A 21,741-nucleotide genomic window follows, 5' to 3' on the forward strand; every position below is an offset into this window, starting at 1 on the left:
GACCACCATAGTTGAACTGCTCCCTCATTTTAAAGATGGTAAAAAGGAAACCCAAATTAATGAAAGCAGGTAAATATAGATTTACCTACTGCACCATGCTATAAAGCACAAATATTAAATAATATATAAACATGCTAAGCAAGGTGGTACACACCTGTAATCTCAGCTACTCAGGAGACTGAGACAGGTGTATTGGAAGTTCAAATCCAGCTTGGGCAACTTAGTGAGACCCTGTCTCAAAAAATAAAAAGGACTGGAAATATAGCTCAGGGGTAGAATGCCGCTGGGTTTAATCCTCAGTACAAAAAAAAAAAAGTAAATGTATTGATTTTAAGCAGGGGAAATCCCAATCCACTTTTAGGACACATGTTGAACAATGTTACCAAGTTTTTATTTTTATGGATTTTTCCTTTTTAAACTTTTCTCACATTCTTTGGCCTTGAGGATTTTAAATGCACTAATAGTCTGTTTTTTGTATCCTTCCCTAAGATTACACATCATGGATCGTATTCAAACCAAACATATAATAGCATTGCTTATAATTTTTTTTTCAAAAAAATTTTTTTAAACTGGGGATTGAACCCAGAGTCTTACATATTCCAAGCATGGGCTCTACTCTAAACTACACTCAGTCCCCTTATAATCTTATCTGTTTTTTATCTGAGATAGGATTTTCTTAAATCAATTATCCCGAGATTATTATTATTTATTTGTGGTACTGGGGATTAGACATAGGAGCACTAACCAATGAGCTATATCTCCAGTCTCTCTTTTTTAAAAGACAGGGTCTCACTAAGTTACCCAGAGTAGCCTTGAACTTAAGATCCTCCTGCCTTAGCCTTCCCAGTAGCTAGGATTACCAGCATGCACCAACATGCCTGGTACAAATTATTTTTTAAGTTTCAACAATATCTACAACAATCGTAATGTAATGGCATTTGGGGCTTTTCATACAGACAGCATCCTGGTTATAGCATCATGAGTTCTGGGATTAGGCGCCCTAGGAAGGAACTGTGATTCTCACAAGTAGTGATTCAGATCAATCACCCAGTTTCTTTGAGCTTATTCTCCCCACTTAAAACAGGAATAGAGGCTGGGGGTGGACCTCAGTGGTAGCATGCATGAGGCCCTGCTACAATTCCCAGCACCTTCCCATCCCAAATACAGGGCTAATGATAATCTATCTCATAAGGTTATTGGGAGGATTAGGTAAAAATCATGCATATGCAATGCTCACACAGAATAGATGTTCAATAACAACTACTCATTTCTTCAGAATTGTGCCTCATCGTACGATCTCAATATTTAATGCTGTTCCAGAGACATCCTATATTTATCATTTAATAGCTTAAACACGATTTACTAAAACCATGAAAAACAAAGGTATAATTGGTCTTTTCTGTATAATACAATGGTAAATAGTTAAAAGTTCTGAAGAACAATGTCCCATATAAACGAAAAGTCAATTTTATCATGAATTTTAAATTACATGACGTTGGAAACCTGAGAAAAGGACTATCCCCCCAACTACCACTCATTTGTTTAACTTGCCATTATATTCCATTTGAGTCAGCATAATCTTTATTTCAAAATAGCATTTTTATTATATAAAAATGTAAAAATCCAGCAAAACCAGAAATACGGATATATTTTCCTGGGCTTTCACATTTGTTGATTTTTATTCGCAATTTCTTTTTCAATACAATTTACAACCTCATCCCCATTTCCAGTCTGATTATACAAGTGCTAAGTGGAAGAAAGGTCTGGAATAAATACATTAAAAAAAAAAAAAAAGCAAAGCTGTGAAACTAAGTTGCATGCAACAGGTTGTATGAGGGTGGGGAAAGTGTCTGAGAAATAAAATAGAGAAAGATTATGTAATTGGAAGATTTTAGCTATAGTTCTTTCAATCATCCTTGTCTTTTGCTCCATGTTTAAGGATGCGCGTGAACTCGATGTAATTGAAATTCCCCTTTTTGTCAATAGGGGCTTCTCTGTACAGCTCATCCACTTCCTCATCTGTAAATCGATCACCCATGGTGGTCAGCAGTTCTCTCAGGTAATCCTCCTGAATGGTACCTGGAAGGCAACAGAAAGAAGGGAGTCACAAATATTTCACCACACATGAATGGTTCATTTCTTTGTTTTGTTTTTGGTACCAGGGACTGAACCCAGGGACACTTAACCACTGAACCACATGTGTAGCCCTTTTTATTTTGAGACAGAACAGGGTCTCACTAAGTTGCTTTAGCGCCTCACCAAGTTGCTGAGGCTGGCTTTGAACTCGCAATCCTCCTGCCTGAGCCTCCTGAAGTGCTGGAATTACAGGTGTGCACTACCCTGCCTAGCTTAAATGGTTCATTTCTAAATCAAGTCAATCTTATAAAATATTTCAGAATATCCATCATCTACATGAACAAAATAAATTAGCTAACCATGTCACTGCTTTCCAATTATTTTTGGAGTTCTTTATTAACATTAGATTAACTCATTTAAAAAACTTAGAAATAGACTGATCATGTGCTTATAAAGTTAAAACAAAACAAAACAACAACAAAATGGCTGCCCAGAACAGAAGGCAGTGCTGCTAAGAGCAAATGTGCAGGAAGGACGGCCATGTTGACATGTGGAGGTAGGAAGGCAAGAAGGAGCAGTGAGGGAGCCCTGCAGTAATGGTTAACCAAGGAAGAAAAGCCAACAGTTAGGTTTTATATGTTAAAAATACTCTTCTCCACAGGTGCATTATAATGATGACACAGACAAAACAAAGCAAGATCCCAAGAAAAAGACAGAAAAACAAAGCTAACACTTCAATCGTTCTTGTAAGTTAACTCTGCTTTTTAGTGAGACTGAATACATCCTGGAGAATAACATCATTGTCTAAAAAATACTAGTTAATAGACCACAATTCTCCCTTTGGTTTTGAGGAAGCTCAGAGTAAAATTTAAAGATTAGTGATACATATCTTTTTTCCTAGCCATTTCTAATGTTTTGTCCCATTGTAAACAATAGTTTCTGTTCATTCATTTTTTTTTAAATGCTATCTTACTAATTTTTTTTTCATTTTCTAAATAGTGCTTCATGTACCATAAATGAGACTAGGTGTAAAGAAACAAACAACACTCACCTGTGGCTTCTTCATCAAAGCAAGCAAAAGCATTTCTGATGACATCTTCGGGATCTGTGCCATTTAACTTCTCACCAAACATGGTGAGGAACATGGTGAAATTGATGGGTCCTGGAGCCTCATTCATCATGGCATCCAGGTAAGCATCAGTGGGATTTTTCCCTGCAAGAATTCACAGTGTAACACGTAAGGACAAAGGACTAATTTCAATAAATATTTTGCTACTGTCATGCTTCCCAACATTATTATATCATCATTACTTGAAAGGAATTTTTCAATTAAGTTCATTAAGAACACTGTAAGGTGCTGAGTATATAGCTAAGTGAAAGAGTGGCCTGCTTATTAGCATGCAGAAGGCCCTGGGTTCAGTCTCCACAAAAAAGAGCCAAAAATGGAAACAAACATTTTTAAAAGACAATTTTTGACAACTTAAAAAATCTTATGAAAATGCATTCTGGAGACTAGGGTATAAGAGTGCTTGCCTAGTAAGCACTGGGTTTAATCTCCAGCAATGCAAAAACAAAAACCACCACCAAAAAATCTCATTCTGGACTTAGATTGAAAGTAGTTCATTCATTGATACTTTATGCCAACTTTCTTCACTACTTTTAATTAAAGGCTGAACAAAACAAAAACCTGAAACAAAAAACCAGGAAATGCCACACTATTCCATCTTAAATGTTGATAATATTAAAGGTCCATCAAGGGAATCATTTCAATACCAGTTATTCAAAAAATTTAAATATTAATGTTTTCAGTTGTGACACAGTTGCCATGAATTGGTATGCTTGCAAAGTTTTAGTTATAAGTTGGCCATTTAAATTAAAACTATTGGGTTGGCTTGGGACTGGGAGCTTATTTTGAACAATGTTCAATAAATAGATATCCTTGAGTGTTCTTTATACATATTGCTGAACTGCAGTCTTGTAAGTGTTGTTTATAAATCTTCACCTCAGTTCCAGCTGAGAACACTTCTTTTAGCATAGTGGTGAGAGATCTCTGGATCCTTCCCTAGGAGTTGGGGGAAAGTCCCTGGAATGTGCACTCAAGATGAGAATCTCTCTCAGGCCCTATGGTGTGGGGAAAGCAGCTCTGAACGAAGGATCTACAATACTAGGTTTGAATCCCAGATCTATTGACACACGGAGGCCTGGGGGGAGATGGTAGAACTGGGATTCAAATCCAGTATTCCAGATCCTGTATTCAGTGCCATCGGCATCCTTGTCCCACACCCCATCTATAATAAAGAACTTGTTGAAGTTGGTATCTCAAAGGTCCCTTTCAACATTAAGTATGTAGGATTCTACATAAAAGGAACATCTGTTAAGAGACTCATATCTAAGGAAGCATCTCAAAATTAAACAAACTAAATGCTAATGATACCCAATCTAGAATTACAGTCCACATGTAAATTTCAAATCCTGGGAATTTGGGTGACATTTAAATACCATGATGACATCCATTTCATTGTACTACGATCTTATCTCATTACACCTACTCAGCATACCTATGCAAAAAGGTTCAATGAATAAGTTAAAGTAGTTGAAAACATGTACTTTTCCATTTGCAGATTAAACTCTTATTTCTCAATAACCAGTGTGTGTGTGTTGGGTGGGGAAGACAACACATAGGTGTCAAGTGAACTCTAGGGTAAAAAAGACAAAAGAATTTAAAATGGATTGTTTAGGCTAAGCACCTATGAACTTGTTCAAAGTATCCAATTTAATTTGTTGATCTGAAAAGCAAATACATATATTTAGGGGTTTTCCCCAGTCAGAAGGATGAAAAGTTGCTTCTTACCCTGTCTACTTACTATCATCTGTCCTTTCAACTAACATTTATGGAGCATTTACTGTGAGCAAGGAATGGACATGAGTATTCAATCCTTGGAATAAAGCTAAATCCTTCAATTTTCCTCAGTGGCCTTCTTCAGTAATGACTTGCCAAAAAGTAAACTCACTTAGCTATTCGGAATGTGAAAGAACCTGGGATATAAGCGACCTGGCAAGTCAACAAATTAGATCAATATCTTGATTCTACTCACAGTTAAGATAAAGGAAAATGTTGAAAAATGTTCAAAACTGGTGAATATAGCAAAAGCATGTATGGGTGGGTGTTCACTATGCTGTTAACTCCTTGGATGCTTGAAATTTTTCAAAATAGTGTGTTAGGAGAAAAAAATCAAAAAAACAAAAAGGTAGAGGAGCAAACACTAGCCAAGTATCTTTGTGGACACTAAAAGAAAAAAAAAAAAAAAAACAACCTTTTTCTTTGCCCTCTGGCCCTTCAGGTGCCCTTTCTGGTTGCCAGGCAAGCAGGAGAACAACCCTGAGTGCAGAGCCTTACTCAGGACCCCTGGACCTACTCTTCGAGCCATGCCCTGGCCCGTGCTTCGGCCTATCAAGAACTCATCTGCTTGCTGCTTTACCTCCAACTGTAAAACCACTGCTGACTCTGGGCAGAACACGTAAGACTCCTACTTGCTTCCATCTACTAAAGATCATACCAAACAGCAAAAAATCATACAAAAATAATAAATACCTACAAATTCAAAATAACAAATGGCAGCTTATGTACATAGTAAATCTTGTATCTTTATATTTTCTTTAATTATAAAAAAGCACACATAAGCTGGGCGTGGTAGCTCACACCTGTCGTCCCAGCAACTCAGGAGGCTGAAGTAAGAGGACCACAAGTTCGAGGCCAGTATCAGCAATTTAGTGTGGTCCTAAGCAACTTAGTGAAACCCTGTCTCAAAATACAAAATAAAAAGGGCTGGGGATATGGCTTCAGTACTCCTGGGTTCAACACCTGGTACCAAAAAAAAAAAAAAGGGGAAAAAGCAAAAATAGCATATATGTTGAGGAAGTCCCCTTTCCTGTCTTTCCTTTTCCAGTTATACTGCCCTTCTTCCCCAAGACAACCATTATCACTCACAACCATAAACCCTTTTTTACCCGTCCTTAACCTAATTATATTCTAGGATTAGTCACACTCATTATTTGAAATTCTGGCTTGCAGCCTAACAGACATAAAGTATGTACTTGCCAGGTCCCCACTCCTGTTGGCTATCCCCTCATGACTGACCTACCCCCACTATGGCACCTCCCACACCCAGAAACCTCTCCAGAGGCCTTTAGAGACAGAAGAATATTTGTATATCACATAAAAAGAAAAGATTCATAAAGAATTGAATTATTTTTAAGTAACAGCATATAAAGAATATAAAGTACCCAATGAGGCAAGCATATCATGCAGATCTTCCTTGTCAATGAAACCATCTCTGTTCTGGTCAATCATGTTGAAGGCCTCTTTGAACTCCTGAATCTGCGATTGGTCAAACATGGCAAACACGTTGGATGTTGCGCGCTGAGGGCGCTTCTTGGTGGTCTTGGTCTTTGCCTTTTTGCTTGACATGGTGGCTGTTTAAGTCTACGGTTAAAAACAAAAAAGAATGTATAAAATGTATGACCAAAAGAAAACATATAACACCTAACGTTAGTAAAAACACCCTAATATAGAATTTTTACTTCAACCGGGTAGAAATTAAGTAACATTTAAATATTATTTTCAATGTGATAAATAAGGGTCTGGGAAAAAAAGAGAATTCTGAAAAAATTAAGAAACAGAATAGAAATGATTGATGTACTTTCCCCCAAATTTCAAGGAACCAATTTTGATTAAGTAGGAATTAATTTAAAATTTAATTTAGCTATATATAATAATAGCTAGCATGTATGAGTACTTACTATATACCAAGCACTGTTTTGAAGGCCTGGGGCTGCCCCACAGAGAAAGGCTCTAGAGTTGACCTCCTACTCTCACAAGATTGTCCCATTTAATCCTCACAACAATGGAATGCAGTATTATTATTTCCATTTTACTACCAAGATAACATAACTTCTCTGAGGTTCAGTTTTTTTAGTTGTTGTTTTTCCTCTGGTACTACAGATTGAACACAGGTATGTTTTATCACTAAGCTACACCCCCAGCCCTTTTAATTTTCATTTTGAGATAGGGTCTTGCCAAATTGTTGAGGCTGGCCTCAAACTTGTGATTTTCCTGCCTTAGTCTCCCAAACTGCTGAGATTACTGAGTCTAACTGAGCTTCAGTTTTGCATCAGTAAAACAAGATATATACTGTAATGCAAGATGAGAACCAGATGAGATAATGTATGTAAAGAGACTTACATAGTTAGCATGTAGTACATGTTCAAAAGCTCTCATCTTTAAAACAATTATTAAAAAACCCCTACTCTATCTTGCACCCCACCCCTTCTAGCTATGCCTGCATTTCCCCTGTCCCTTGACAAAACTATCAGAACAGCAATTTAATACTCAACTGTCTCCATTTCCTCATCTTCCTGATCACTCCTGGATCCTCTGTAAATGGCTTTGGTGTTTAGCTTCCAACACTACTGAAAGCCATCGTTGGGGTGGGGATATAGCTCAGTTGGTAGAGTGCTTGCCTTGTATGCACAAGGCCCTGGGTTCAATCCCCAGCACCAAAAAAAAAAAAAAAAAAAAAAAAAGAGAGAGATGTGAAAGCCATCATTAATTTAACTGTCAAAGAGATGACATTTTTATTTATAATTTAAAATATTGTAAACAAATGAAGTCACACACCATATGACAACCTTCCAGTCAATGATGACTGTGTATACGGTACACACCACACAGCCTCAGTGCACAGGCCGCACCATCTACTTTTGCACATTCTACGATGTTTTCAGTGATCAAACTGCCCACCAACACATCTATCAGAACATATCACCAATGTAAAGTGACTCACAATGTAAGGTGAGTATAAAATAAACCAAACCAAACAAAAATATTTTCAGTTTTGAAGTAAGAAATCTGAATTCAAATATCAGCTCCACCCTTACTAGTGACATTAACTTCTAAAAATCCACAAATATCTGAGTAATTTTTTGGTTCAATGTCTTATCTAATATTCAAAACTACCCTAGGAGTTGGGTACTGGTAAATTAAAAAAAAAAAAAAAGTCAGTAGGGCATGGTGGTATACACCTGTAATCCCAGTGAGCAGCTCAGGAGGTTGAGGCAGGAGGATCATGAGTTCAAAGTCAGCCTCAGTAACAGGGAGGCCCTCCAATTTAGCCAGACTACCTCTAAATAAAATACAAAAAAAGGGCTGAGGATGTAGCTCAGTAGTTAAATCCCCAGTACCAAAAAAAAAAAAAAAAAAAAAAAAAAAAAAATGGCCCCCATTATTAATTTAATATTGCCCAAAGAGAGGTATGACCTGAGCCCTTGGCTCCTGGGAGATGATCTCTATCTAGGTTCCTGGAATATCCTGCCTGATATCTGCAGTCTGAGGTCACACCAGACAGTCTAACAATGTGGGTTTTGATGGGCAATTTAGATCACATGGTATCATAGAGAAGCTGGAGACTGAGGTCAGCCCAGGTAGGCATTTACTGTGTCCATGATGGAACCCAAATAAAACACTGGATACTGAGGATCAGGTGAGTTTCCCTGGTTGTCAATATTGTCGTGCATTGTTGCTAGGGCGTAGTTAGCATTTTCCATGACTTTACTGGCTGGGAGACACTGGAAGTTCTGCATTTGAAACCTTCCAGAATCTGTCCCATACAACTCTTCCCTTGACTGATTCTAACTTATCCCTTTCACTTAGTAAACCATATTTGTGAGTATAACACCTTTCAGGAAGTCCTGTCAGTTCTAGCACATTATTAAAACTAAGGGAAGTCTTGGGGATATGGAAACTTGCAATTGGTGTCAGATGTGCGGGCAGTCTTGGGGACTATTTCCTATTTCTGTAAGCCCATAATAAGAAAGCAGATAACTAGCCAGGTCAGCAGCTGAGCAAGGGAAGTTAGGACCTGAGTCTTTAGGACTCCTGGTTTTAGACTTTCTATTACATATACTATCTACTTTTCTTTCTCCAGTGTAATAGATATGAATACAGGGTGCTTTGAAACTTGACTTGGTGGTATGTTTTGAAGTATTCCAGCCTTAGAGTTCTTATTCTCAACTTTGCAACTACTTGCCTCCCTACAAAACTGTCCTGAATAAATGTTCATTTTCTTCTCCTTCCTATAACAGCTTGCTATTTTACCTTAGTTATAGTAAAGGTTAAATCAGAGATAGAATGTGGTCCATTAGTAAGACACTTAACTATGGACTATTTTTGTTATCTGGATATGGGGGGAGTGCTGGGGTTTGAATCAGGACCTCACAGAGGCTAATCATGTGCTCCACCACTGAGCTACACCCACACCCTCGCTTGATCACATTTTGATTATTTTTCACATTCCAAAACTGTTATATTAAGGTTTTTTTCATGCTAAAAATCTATGCTTTTATTTCTTCAAGATATATTGTCAGTAAGTCTACAGGCAAGTAGTTCTATCAGCAAATCATTTTCATAAAAGTCATTTAAAAAAACTTCCCAAAGAGTTAATTATTTTTTTAAAAAATGATCTGCCAACTGTATCATGGAACTCAATGGCTAGCTGAAAATATACTTGTTTGAGTTTTCCAAGAAGCCAATGCCAAGATGGGATTAAACACATAAGGATTTTATTAGGGGACATGTCTATGAGAAAGAATGGAGAACAGCTCCACAACCAGAATGGCACTCAGATGGTGAGGTAAGTCTGATCCCCAAGTGAAGGAGAACGGAAGGAAAGCTGATAGAAGAGAACTAAGAACAATTTGCGAACTGGCCCTAATCAAAATGTATTACAGAATAAACAGAGCTCAATATCATAGTAGTATAATTTCTTTTGATTCTTTCTTGGTACTGGGGATTGAATCCAGTGGTGCTTAACCACTGAGCCACATTCCTAGCACTTTTTATATTACATTAATAGACAGGGTCTCACTAAGTTGCTGAGGTTGGCTTTGAACTTAGGAGTCTCCTGCCTCAGTCTCCCAGGCTGATGGGATTATAGGCAGGTATAATTTCTTTTTAAAAGAGTTTTTAGGGCTGGGATGTAGCTCAGTGGTACAGCACTTGCCTACCAGGTGCAAGGCCCTGAGTTCAATACCCAGCATCACATCAAAACAAATTTTCTCTCATTCAATTGTATATATACATGGTACCCACAAAAACCACACTCTCTCTCTCTCTCTCTCTCTCTCTCTCTCTCTCTCTCTCTCTCTCTCTCTCACACACACACACACACACACAATAAAGTATCAGTTGAAAAGTGAGGCAAATTGCATCAAATCCATCAAATTGAAGGGAACTCTCACCCAGAAGAAACTGGCATCTCTTCTTTCCTCCTTGCTTTCTGAGATAAGTATCTTGGCTTTCACCACTTTCTCACTTCCCACTCACTTTCCAATCCATCACAATCTGGCTTTCTTTTCTCCCCTGCAACTGCTTTCAAATTGCCAAATCTAATCCAAATCTTCTTGGACCACTCTACTGTGTTTGACACTATTTTATCCCTCTTTTCTTTGAGACTCAGAAGCTTTTGGCCTGGTACTCAGTAATACTAAAATAGAAGGTCCCAGAAGGAAAGAGCACACAAGAGGCCTAACCTTGAAGACCTTCCACTCCAATGTGGGAGGCAGATAAACAATATACTGGGGAAATTGGTTTACATAAATGCTGTACTCTACTTCCTCAGTTCTCCTATTTCTATTTTCTTCTTAAACTTTTATCTCCATTCACTTAAAAATCCATGTTGCTCAGCACTCTGGCAGTACCTAGCTTAAAGTTGTTTTCATTCTGCTTTCCTTGGATGATCTCATTAACACTCATTGTTCTGACAACACCTATGACTCCCAAGTCTGTACCTCCAGGCCTGACCTTAACCTTCAGCTTCAGACTCAAACACTCTATGAAAGGCACCCATCTGGATATCCCACAGACATAATCAACATGCTGAAGACTGAATTCATTATCTTCCCCCTCCTAAACTTTTCCAGCTTTGTTTTCTCAGTCTACCCACTCACCTTCGTCCACCTACTCACCAAGCCAGAAACCCAGGAGTCATCCTCCACAGATCCTCTCCCTGATAAATCAAGACCTGCCTCTTAAATATTTCTCAGATTTGCTCATCTTCCTTATTTCTCTGCCATCATCCTAAACCTGGTCCTCACCATCTTTTGTGTAGACTATTTCTATGGTCTCCAAACCTTACCCCCTGTTTCCCTCAAACTCCCCTTCATATGCCAGAGGTGTCGACACATGAATATGGCCTCATCATTCCACTTTTTAAAATCTTTTTTGCCTCTCCACCTCATAAAAGACAAAGAATAAGTTCTAAAGCACGGCATGTGGGTCCCCCAATACCCCACCAGTAGTGGGGACTGAACCTAGGGGTGCTCTACCACTGAATTACCTCCCCAGCCCTTTTTGAGAAAGGGTCTCCCTAAGTTGCTTAGGGCCTCACTAAATTGCTGAAGCTTGGTTTGAACTTGTAATCTGCCTGCCTCAGCCAGAAGTTGTTGGGATCACAGGTGCTCGCCACCACCCCTGGCCACATATGGGTCTTTTTTTACCCGCTCTATCTAGCACTCTCTCCACCTTCATCTCTATTCATTCTTAACTTTGTACTTTTCCTTTAGCAACATCAAACTGTTAGCATGTCTCCAAGGCACCATGCAGTATCTGACCTTGAGTACCTTTGTTCTTGCTATTTTTCCATGTCAAGATTCCCTGGCCCACTTCTCTGCTTTAGGAACAAAGTAAAAATTAAAGATCTACTTAACTCTTAGCTCTACCATGTTTTGAGGGATTCATGTGCAAGGCACACCTTACTTGCATTAAATGAAAGACGTCTGCCTTACAAATGAAGAAACTGAAAATCAAAGATACTATCTTTCCCAAGATCATCTAGTGGTAAAGCTAAGATTCAAACCCCATTGTTACAGGTTATTTCTACCTATCTATTTTTTACTTCATACTAAGTGTTCTAGTTATTTTAACAAAAAATTTAAACACCTTCACCACTACCAATATAATCCAACAGTGATTTCTGAGCAGTTACTCTCCTCTAAATTCAAATCCTAGACAAACAGAGTTTTCAAATTAATTGAAACTTTACTGGAGAATACTGTGCAGGATTGCACTGTGGGTGACTAAAATGTGAATGGCATCCCCTGGAAATACGCAACATAGCTGCCATGGTTGGGTTTAATCAAGTAGCAGCATTTTCCATTAGTCATAATTTGACTTTGAAACCTTTACCTAGGATTGCCAAACTATTAATATTTACCCTGCATTTAAAAAAGTTCAACCCTACCCTAAACCACAGCTATAAAGGAAAATATACATATAGATTACAGCACATAATATAAAGAATTACTTTTGATAGCAGTAAAAACACTTCTTGCTTCCTCTTCAAATTTTTAATTTTATTTCTATAATTTCTAACATAAAGTGAATGAAAGGATACATACAATGCTCACAGAGTTTACATCAAGGGTAGGTAAGTAGAAATATGGTATTAGAGGTGGCTGTGGTGTCAATATATGTGGTTGGTAATCTAAATGTCTGCAAAGCCACCTGCAGAACTGATATGCAAATCAAAAACAATACTATAATAATTAATAAGCAGTCTGCAAACTTCATCCAGCCTATATGGCCTTCTTTCCTGGGAAAGATGCTCATAGAGCATATTCTATCAGCTACTGATGACTTCCTCAACATTCCTTTGAAGCTTCTTCAAGTATCTGAAGTCAGCAAGTGTCACAATACAGCAAATGAATACAGCTCTCCCAGCACTTGGCTGCACATTAGAACCTTGGGAAAACAACAGCAACAAACCTGGGGCTTAGTCTAGTCTAATTGAAACTGAATGTCAGGAGTGGGGCCCAGAAATCTAGTTTTAAAATGCACCAGATGATTCCAATGCACAGTGAAGGCCGAGAACCACTTAAACTTAAATTGGCTCTTTATGCTTCTAGTTCCCTTTTGTTTGGCTGTGCGTGCTTGTGTGTGTGTGTGTGTGTGTGTGTGTGTGTGTGTGTGTGTGTGTTTATGTGTGTGTAGTATAGTTCAATAACCCACAGGCTTACATATGCTAAGCAAATGCTTTTCCATTGAGCAACATCCCCAGCCCTTTTTATTCTGAGATAGAGTCTCACTAAGTATCCAGGCTAGCCTCAAACTTGTGATCCTCCTGTCTTAGTCTCCAAAGTAGTTGGGATTACAAGTACAAGTGTATGCCACCGTGCCCTGATCCCTTGTATTTTTAATGTTAATGGAGATTCTGGAGATCTGGATTCTTAATTCTAGTGCTGTCATCTGTAGTTGTTATGAATAAACTTTTAGCTATCCCAGGTCTCACTTTCCTTACTCATCAATATAATAAAAGGTAGATCATAAACCATAAACTGGCTGCCACCAAACTACATGCACTCTGCAGGAAGGTTTGTTTAGCACCTCCAGGGACAGCCTTTAACATGCTTCTGTAGAAAACAGAATTAGTTTGCCAGTTTTTTTTTTTTTTTTTTGGTTTTTTTTTTTTTAATGGAACATTTTACATAGAAACCTCAATTTCTGACATCTGGAATATCTGCATGATAAGGAATCATTTTGCCCAGCATGCCCAAATTCCTGTTGATAGTGTTCCATGACTGATCCCCATTACTTCCTCCATTTTCTTGTCCCAGCTGGTATTAGTTGTCGTTACCTCCCTAGCCCATGAGAGCATCTGATCCCACTCCTGTGGCCAAGGAACCTGGTCAGGCTTCAACATGGTACTCAGCAATTCTCATGCCCTTGTGCAGTTCCCTCCAACAGTGAAAAAGGTTGACCTGGTGTAACTTTGTCATAATAGACGTTGCAGCTTCTGCCCTGCTCTTTCTTCACTCACTCAATCTGCAGGAGCTAGCACTAGATCATGAGGGCACTCACACAGCCCTGTCAAAAGACCCATGTGGCAGGGAACTCAAGGCTCCTGACAATAGCCAGCACTAACTTGCTAGCCAGTCATTTTAGAGGCTAATCCTTCATATCCTGACTGTAACCTTCTGACACACCCTGAGCCAAAACCACCCAGCTAAGCTGCTCTGGAATTGAAAAACTCCATATTGCTTTTTAAGGTGCTACGTTTGGGAGTAATCTTTCATATACCAACAGAAAGCTAACAAAGCTACTGTTTCCTTGACCTCTTTTATGTTAAAATAGGGCAGTGCCTTTATTTCGGAATTAGTCACAGAATTTTAGAAAGCTCAAAGGGACCACAGTCAAGTTTGCATTGGATGGGGACATTTCTATTTCTGGTTAGAAAACTTTAACTACTATTCAATATCTTTTAATTTCTTTTTTATTCTTTTAATTTTTTTGCAGTACTGGTGATGAAACCCAGGGTCTCACGCATAACAGGTTGGTGCTGTATGACTAGATCTATATTCCCAGTCTTTAGATTCCCCTTTTAATCTCAAGTCATCGGTTCCTCAGTATTTCCATCACCATCATCCTCTTCAGCTATCCTGCTGATTTGCTAGTGCTTCTTGCTTCCTAATTGGAATTTCCTTCAAAGCTGTTCTGGAAACGTGTTTTTTTGTTAAGTACTGGTTGAAAAACTGGTGTTGTACAGGCATCACTCAAAAAATGAGGTATTTAGGGAGAGGAGAGGAACTGGTTTTGAGAGCAAAGGGGTGATGAAGAATTCAAGTGCCAGCCAAGCTACAGTAGTTGAGAGGCCCAGAAGTCAGGATGCTCAGCAGATCTTGTTTAGCAAGGCTGATTTGTAAGCTGAGACTTGAGGTGAGGCCCTGAGTGGAGGAACTCACAGAAAAGCACAGAGCAGGACTTGAACTAAAACCTAAGGTCATTTTTAATTCAGTCTCACCAAGTTCTATCAGAATCTTTAGGAATTTCTCACAGATTCCCATGGTCATTACTGTAGTCAGACTAATTAATGTTTGTTCTAATTAGGGGATAAAATGACTAGATATGTGAGCAACAGTCTGAAAACAGCTATCATAAAGAGAATTTAGTATATAATCAAGTTTAAATATTTCACAAAATGAACCTCATATACTTAATAACATATAATTGCTTTTATGCTGCATATTTAGGGAGGAGGAAGTCAATTCCATAAATTATAATTCTTTTAGAGCGCCAAACTCAATTTTCACAACTTTTCTGTTCTTAACACCAGGTCAACTTTCCCCCTAGTATATTCAAATATTTACTACATGTATTATAACAGTGTCATTCTTTTATTGTAAGTTTTATGATTGTCCTACTTGGCAGTAAACTTTCTATCCTCTCAATTTCCAAATCATTTGTTTTATTATAGTGATATTTATATAAAGTGAAACATACAAATCCTAATACATTTTTAATATATTTTTGTAAATGTGTACACCCATAAAACCAAATTAAGTTACAAATGTTAACATCATTCCAGAATGTTCCCTTTAAATCAATCACCCTCTCCCCTAGGCATCCCTTGTTCAGATTTGTATCTCCACAGATGAGTTTTGGTCTGTCTTTGAACTTCTCATAATGGAATTACAGTGTACATTCTTATATGCCTGACTTTCTTTCACTCAGTATATTTTTTGAGATTGATTTATTTTATTAGCAACAAGTGAGTTTATCAACAAGTTTATCAAATGGTTCTTTTCCTTTTTTTCCCCTTCCTTTCCATGCTGGGGATCAAATCTGGGATATTATTATTGCTCAGTATGTTACATCACCTGCAATTCAGATACATTTCTATGGACTTTTGCCTTTCTGTTTTGGATTGCAAGATTTGGCAGAGTGCCTTGCACATGGTAGGTACTCAATAAATACTAGCCAAGCAAATGAATACATGTTTTCTTCCTATCACAACTCTACATATGTTTATCATAAAGTAGGTCCTAGATCTTAATTCCAAAGTAAGACTTTTTCCTATGGTCAGCAGAAACTCTACCGGTCTTCTTGAAGAAGTTAACAAGTTAACAAAACTTAACAGCTATCCCTTGCTCCATACCTAAAAGGAACATTAATAACAGGATAATAATTGAATATTAAAGATGTGCCAGGCACTGGTGTAAGCATTTCTCATGTACCAATACATTTAGTCCCCACAACAATTTACGATATAGATATTATCACCATTTCTCACATGAGAAAATTGGGGTAAAAAAGGAATAAACAACTTGCCACAGAGCCAGAAAAGGTAGCACTTGAAAGTCACGATCTACATTCAGGACATGTAGCTTCAAGCTTGTACCACTAGCTCCTAATATCCTGCATATAGGCAACTGAAATGTTAGTCAAGGGTAAGAGGCAATGCCACCACATAGCTAATATGTGTGTCAGGGCTCAGAAAATGATACCCCAAAGTATGATGTTTGACACACAAAGCACTTTGAACTAAAAAAGCAGCTTCAAAGTATCTGTGACCTCCCTTCTCCAGGTTGATTCTACTTCTTCCGGAAGCAAAGGGAGTGGCTGTCTCTTAAGTTCCTTCATCTCACTATGGAAAGTTCTTCCATAAGGAATGCGGTTGCCTTGGGCACCCTCCCTATAATGTCATTATACAAAGAAAATTCTCAGGCAAGAAGACTAGAGTTGACACCACACCCAGAGATCAGAAGAAATTTGTCCTGGGATATTCTCTGTTCTTCAGGATAATTCATTTTCTCTAAAAAACATTTCCTTTTCCTTTAAGATTGCCTACATCCCCCCTCCTTTCTCTTAAGCTTCTAAACCTCATTAAGTTACTGAATACTCACTTTCCTATTCTCCCCCGCAAAATAAATTTTGTATGCCTTTTCTCCTGTTTACCTATTGTTTGTCTCAGCAGTTCTCAACCAAAGCTTCAAAAAGTGGAAGGGAAGTTCCCTTTGACCCAACAAGTGAATTTAGGAAGATCCTAATCAATGATGTTGTCAAATAGGGTATAACAAGCATGGGAGGTGAGAATTCTACCACTGAACCACCCATGTGCAAATAGAGTATAATGATATCCCTAGATATCTGGTATTTTTCATTTTTGGGAGAATGGGAAAACTACTCTCATTTGGGGACTCTAAATCCTCTTTAGAATCTTTCCTAACCTTGGCCACCCTCACCTGGGAATGTCCTTCAGAAGTAGCAGTTCATCTTGTCCAAACTCAGTTTCATTAAAGCATAAATGAACATTGAATCAGCCATCATATAAGTTGTTTTGTTTAACAGAGCCCAAACAACCAAAAAGCTGTACACTTAGTTATGAAGTCAAGGAGGGTTCACCTGAGGTTTACAGAGAAATGAGGGGTGGCACCATATGAATTCCTCAAGTGACCTTAGACAAACTACTTCTCTCTGGTGTCAATTCCCTCAATTATAAAATGAAGGGGTTTCACTGACATAATCTATAAAGGTTTCTATTAAATTCTAAAATGATGTGTGGTTCTTCTCTTACCAAAGGACTATTCCAAATCTATCTTCAACAAAAGGGTGCCAAACCAAGCCCCTAAATGCTCCTTTCTTCATGTTGCTCCCTTACTGAAGAATTCAAATGATTCCCTAAGGCATCTTACATAAGCTTTTACTTCTTGTCAACTTTTCAAGACATCCATAAAAGGGCCTCACCTAACTACCCTCATTTTATTTTATTGTGGTATTGGGGATCTAAACCCACAGCCCCTCAAACACAATACTTTACCACTGAGCTACACACCCAGCCTCAACTGCCTACTCTTATTTCCAACTGTTATTCATTAAAGCGATGCTCCACTCAGGCTGGTGTCCCTACTGTTTCCTTTTCACACGACAGAACTCCCACCCGTTGAGCTTTTGCTCTTGTTATCTACTACCACAGATCCAGCCAGAAATACTGTTTCACCTCCTAGAGCCGAATCCAAGGACTTCACTGAGGTCACGACTCTTTCCAAGGAAGCTTGCCCAGATTTTTTTAAATTGTCCTTTTCTATAACCAACACGGATAAACTAAATCTTTGCAGGAAGCGAAAACAGCGAGTTAAAACTCCCATAGAAATTATTCCGCATAAGCCTACGCTGATCATCGTCTGGCACCAGTGCGGTGCTCTAACACTTTCCCTGAACACTCTTAGGCAAGAGCCTGACACTAATGGACTCCTGTATTCCCCAAAGTATCTAGGGCCGTGTGGGGCACAGAGCAGGGGCCCCACGCGCTGCTGGCCCTAATCGACTGCGTGAGCCCGCAGCAGGGCCGGGAGGGCAGGTGCAGGCACCAGGTGTGTGAAGTCATCCAGGTGACGCAGGGCCGGCCCACTCAGTGCCAGGGACCCGGCCACCTCTTCCTGCAGGCTGTCTCCCCAGCCCAGCTTCATCCGCCTCGGAGTTTCCCGGGCCCTGGACTTCCAGGCCCGGGCCCCTACCAGGGCCTTACTGCTGACCCTCCTCCCTTCACCTCCAGCCCTGAGCCACTTCCCCCGCAATCTGACAGGTCCGGCCGCGAGACCCTGTCAGGCAGCAGGGCGCAGCCGGAGGGGGGGGAACAGATGCGGCCCAGGGGTTGTCACGCGCGAGGCGGAGCGCCACTCACCCAGCACCAGGTACCAGATCCCGGATGCCCTACGCGAGGCGACGAGCGACGGCAACGGGCGCGGGGCTGTGGTCGGACAGTGGCGGCGCCGGCACTTCCTGCCCGGGGAGGCGGGGCGGAAGGCGCACCGGAAGGCGCGCGGCTCCAACAGGGAGAGAGGGGTGCGGTCAGCGTTCTGCGCAGACTGAGCCGCCGGGGTCGCCGAGGGTCCGTCCCGGTGCTGGGCTGCCGGGGCTGAGAGCACACAGCCCGGGTCTTGTGGTCTCTTCCGTCCCTGTCCAGGTCTGTCGCAGCGTGCCCCCCTGCGACCGGACGGCCACCCCGCGGCCCGCCTCCCCCGCCTTCCCGCGGCCGGTCCCCACCGCCCTTCCGCATTCCTGGCGGCGAGGCGGGGGCGAGGGCAGGGTCCGGGGCACGGCGTGGAATTTGACCCGGCCGGGCCTCGATCCGCCTTGGTTTAGGGGTCCCTGACGCAGGAAGCGGCCCACCCAGGGTTGCCAGATTTAGCAAACTGAAGTAGTTACCCTAATTGTTTGGATTTCTTATAAACAAGTAATTTGTAGGGTATGCAATATGGGAAGGTTCAAGAAGGCACGCCCCTGCCAGCTCCACAATCCCTCACTCTTCTTTTTAAACTGCATTCCAGTCCAAGTAAAGTCGTTTAACTCTTTCCTACCGTCAAAATATTATTCTTAGTTTAATCCTATTAATTTTTGCAGTGATGGGAATGGCGCATGCCAAGACTTACCTTCAAATGATGAGGTGTACGACCTTATCAGGCCACACTTATAACTGTTTCATTCCCCCCTTTAAACATAACAAAGTTTTGTTTAAATTATTACACACATACATTTGCACACATATACAATGCTTTTGGTCAACAAATGGAAAAGAGGAAGCTACATAATTCAGGTTTTGTCTAGATATTCTTTGTGGCTATAATCGTCAAATCAAGAGTTACCCTCACTTCAAAATAGCACTATTTCAAAACAATGGAGGATGGTCAGCCTAATAACCAATTTTTACTGAACTCTTATCACCTAAACATGTGCCAGATGCTGGGGCAATGAATAAATAATTCGCATTATTTTCCTTCAAGGAGCGTATATTCTAGAAATCTTTGATCTTAAATTCCTAGAAGATAGGAACCATGTGTTCATCACTCTACACAAGTAGTTCTTAAAACAGTAGCATGAAAAATAACCTGGAAAGGCTGCTAAAAGCTTGATCCTTAAAATCCAATATTATGTTTCAATGTCAGGAGTTGAGAATAATTTGCACTTCACATCACCCAGGTGGTGCTGATGCTGTGGTCCATCCATCATCTGATGTCACACCCGGTTGTATTCTTTTTTTTACAGTGCTGGGATTGAACCCAGGGTCTTGTGCTTTCAATGCAAGCACTCTACCAACTGAGCTATATCCCCAGCCCACACCTGGCTCTAAATATATACTCCTCCTTAACTAAAGACTGCCCTTTGTTTGTTAGGTTAAGTAATTGTCTTTACACTCATCAGACTTTGACTTCTTGGATCTCTGTCACAAAGTTATTCTATTACTTAAAGGCAAAGTGCTTACCCAGCATGCACAAGGCTCAAGGTTGGGTCCCCGGCACCATCAAAAAACAAAAACAAAAAAAAGGGCTCTTAGCCACGTATGGTCTATTACTACTCCATAAGCCTGGTTAAGGCAAGTCAATTCATAGCTCAAGTCATCCTGACTGTACTTTGTGTGCTGGGGATCAGGCCTAGCAGGCTCTCTACCACTGAGGTACACTTCTTGCCCTGTATATTAACTTTGGTCTATTTAAGTTTCTAGGACTGTCCTAATACAATCATCACATGTGGTTATTTAAACTTAAAATTCAGTTCCTCAGTTGTATTATATACATTTTAAGTGTAAAGAGCCACGTAAGTCCAAATGGCAACACAATCATAAGCAAGTGAGTAGTGATGCTGCACCCTCTGGTTTGTTTCATCAGAACTCTTTTTTTTTTTTTTAACAAGGAATGGAATCCAGGGGCACTTTACCACTGAGCTACATCCCTAGCCCTTTTGTGTGTGTGTTTTATTTTGAGACGGCCTTGCTAAGTTGCTGAGTCTGGCCTCAACCTGCAATCCTCCTTTCTCAGTCTCCTGAGCCGCTGGGATTACAGGAATGCCCGGATCATGAGAACTCTTGAAAGTTTGTTTCACTCACCACAGAAACATTTTAGGAGCTGGTTTTGCAGTTGAACCCATTTTGGCAAAGATACTTACAGCTTTTTATTGGTAATCACTCTGATTTAAGCAAGGCCCAGCTACTAAAGGGAATGCTATTACTAAACTGGGAGACATTTCATGCAGGGCAGATCATCCACTATTTCTAACAAAGGGTGGGTCTGAGCAGTTATCCAAAATGGAAATGGAGATACTGCAAGAGATAATTTTAGTAGTTCCCCCCCCCCCCCCCCCCCCCCCCGTAGAGGAAATAATGTTATCTATTCTTTACTGGAGATCTGTTAACTAAGCAGAGGTAAAAACTTTTCAAGATTTTAGCAAATGGCAATAGCCTGGCAGAAATATTTTGTTTAAACCACTGAATGAATTCATGTAGAGAATTAAGGAAGGTTCTAATAATTCTAATCTTGAAGGGGGAAAAGACTAGTTTATACTAGTCTTCTACTAGTATAATATATAGCTGCCTTTACCAGATTAAAGGATCCTATCCTATTGAGAATTATTGAGTCTGTTGCCCAAAGGCATTTACTGTTTATGCAATGAGGTGATGGTTGTATCCAAGAATGGTTTGCTAATAGTAGCACAAAACTTAAAGTTAAATTCCAATTATTTTCTTGGTAGGTTAATTATCACTGTTTTCACTCAATTCTCCTCCTCTTTCAAACCATTTTAAACTCAAATCTCAGAGTCATACTTTTAACATTTAAAGAGAATGAAACCGTCTTCCACTCTCTGATTAACTCTGAAACAGTTCTGTTTTTCTGCAAATAGCAGAAGTTATTTTTAGGACTGAAACAATGACCTCACTTTCCCAGGCATGTAGCTTCAGCTGTTTTGATTGTGGGCAGGTCAGGAATGCCTAAAATTCATAAATGGACTCATGATGAATCTCTGCATAAACAAATATGGTCTTTCAACTGGGGTTGCTATAGTAA

At 39.7% G+C, this 21,741-nt stretch overlaps 1 protein-coding gene across 3 annotated transcripts; it reads right to left on the reverse strand.

The window, feature by feature from the left end:
- Positions 1-1,580: 1,580 nt before the first annotated feature.
- LOC306643264 (myosin regulatory light chain 12B) lies at positions 1,581-18,885 on the reverse strand. 3 transcript variants are annotated; one of them, XM_079109304.1, is made up of 5 exons: positions 18,588-18,885; positions 7,471-7,613; positions 6,361-6,559; positions 3,128-3,289; positions 1,581-2,079 (listed from the first exon to the last, which is right to left on the reverse strand). In XM_079109304.1, exons 3-5 carry the CDS (start codon positions 6,542-6,544, stop codon positions 1,907-1,909), a joined length of 519 nt encoding a protein of 172 aa, XP_078965430.1. In that variant the 5' UTR covers positions 6,545-6,559; positions 7,471-7,613; positions 18,588-18,885; the 3' UTR covers positions 1,581-1,906. The 3 variants fall into 3 exon arrangements, with proteins under 3 accessions (XP_078965430.1, XP_078965429.1, XP_078965431.1); XM_079109303.1 differs by lacking the exon at positions 7,471-7,613 and having other exon boundaries at positions 18,588-18,881; XM_079109305.1 differs by lacking the exons at positions 7,471-7,613; positions 18,588-18,885 and adding an exon at positions 8,158-8,178.
- Positions 18,886-21,741: the final 2,856 nt, after the last annotated feature.

The sequence above is a fragment of the Sciurus vulgaris genome (assembly GCF_902686455.1).
Source record: "Sciurus vulgaris genome assembly, chromosome: 13".
Classification (NCBI taxonomy): domain Eukaryota; kingdom Metazoa; phylum Chordata; class Mammalia; order Rodentia; family Sciuridae; genus Sciurus; species Sciurus vulgaris.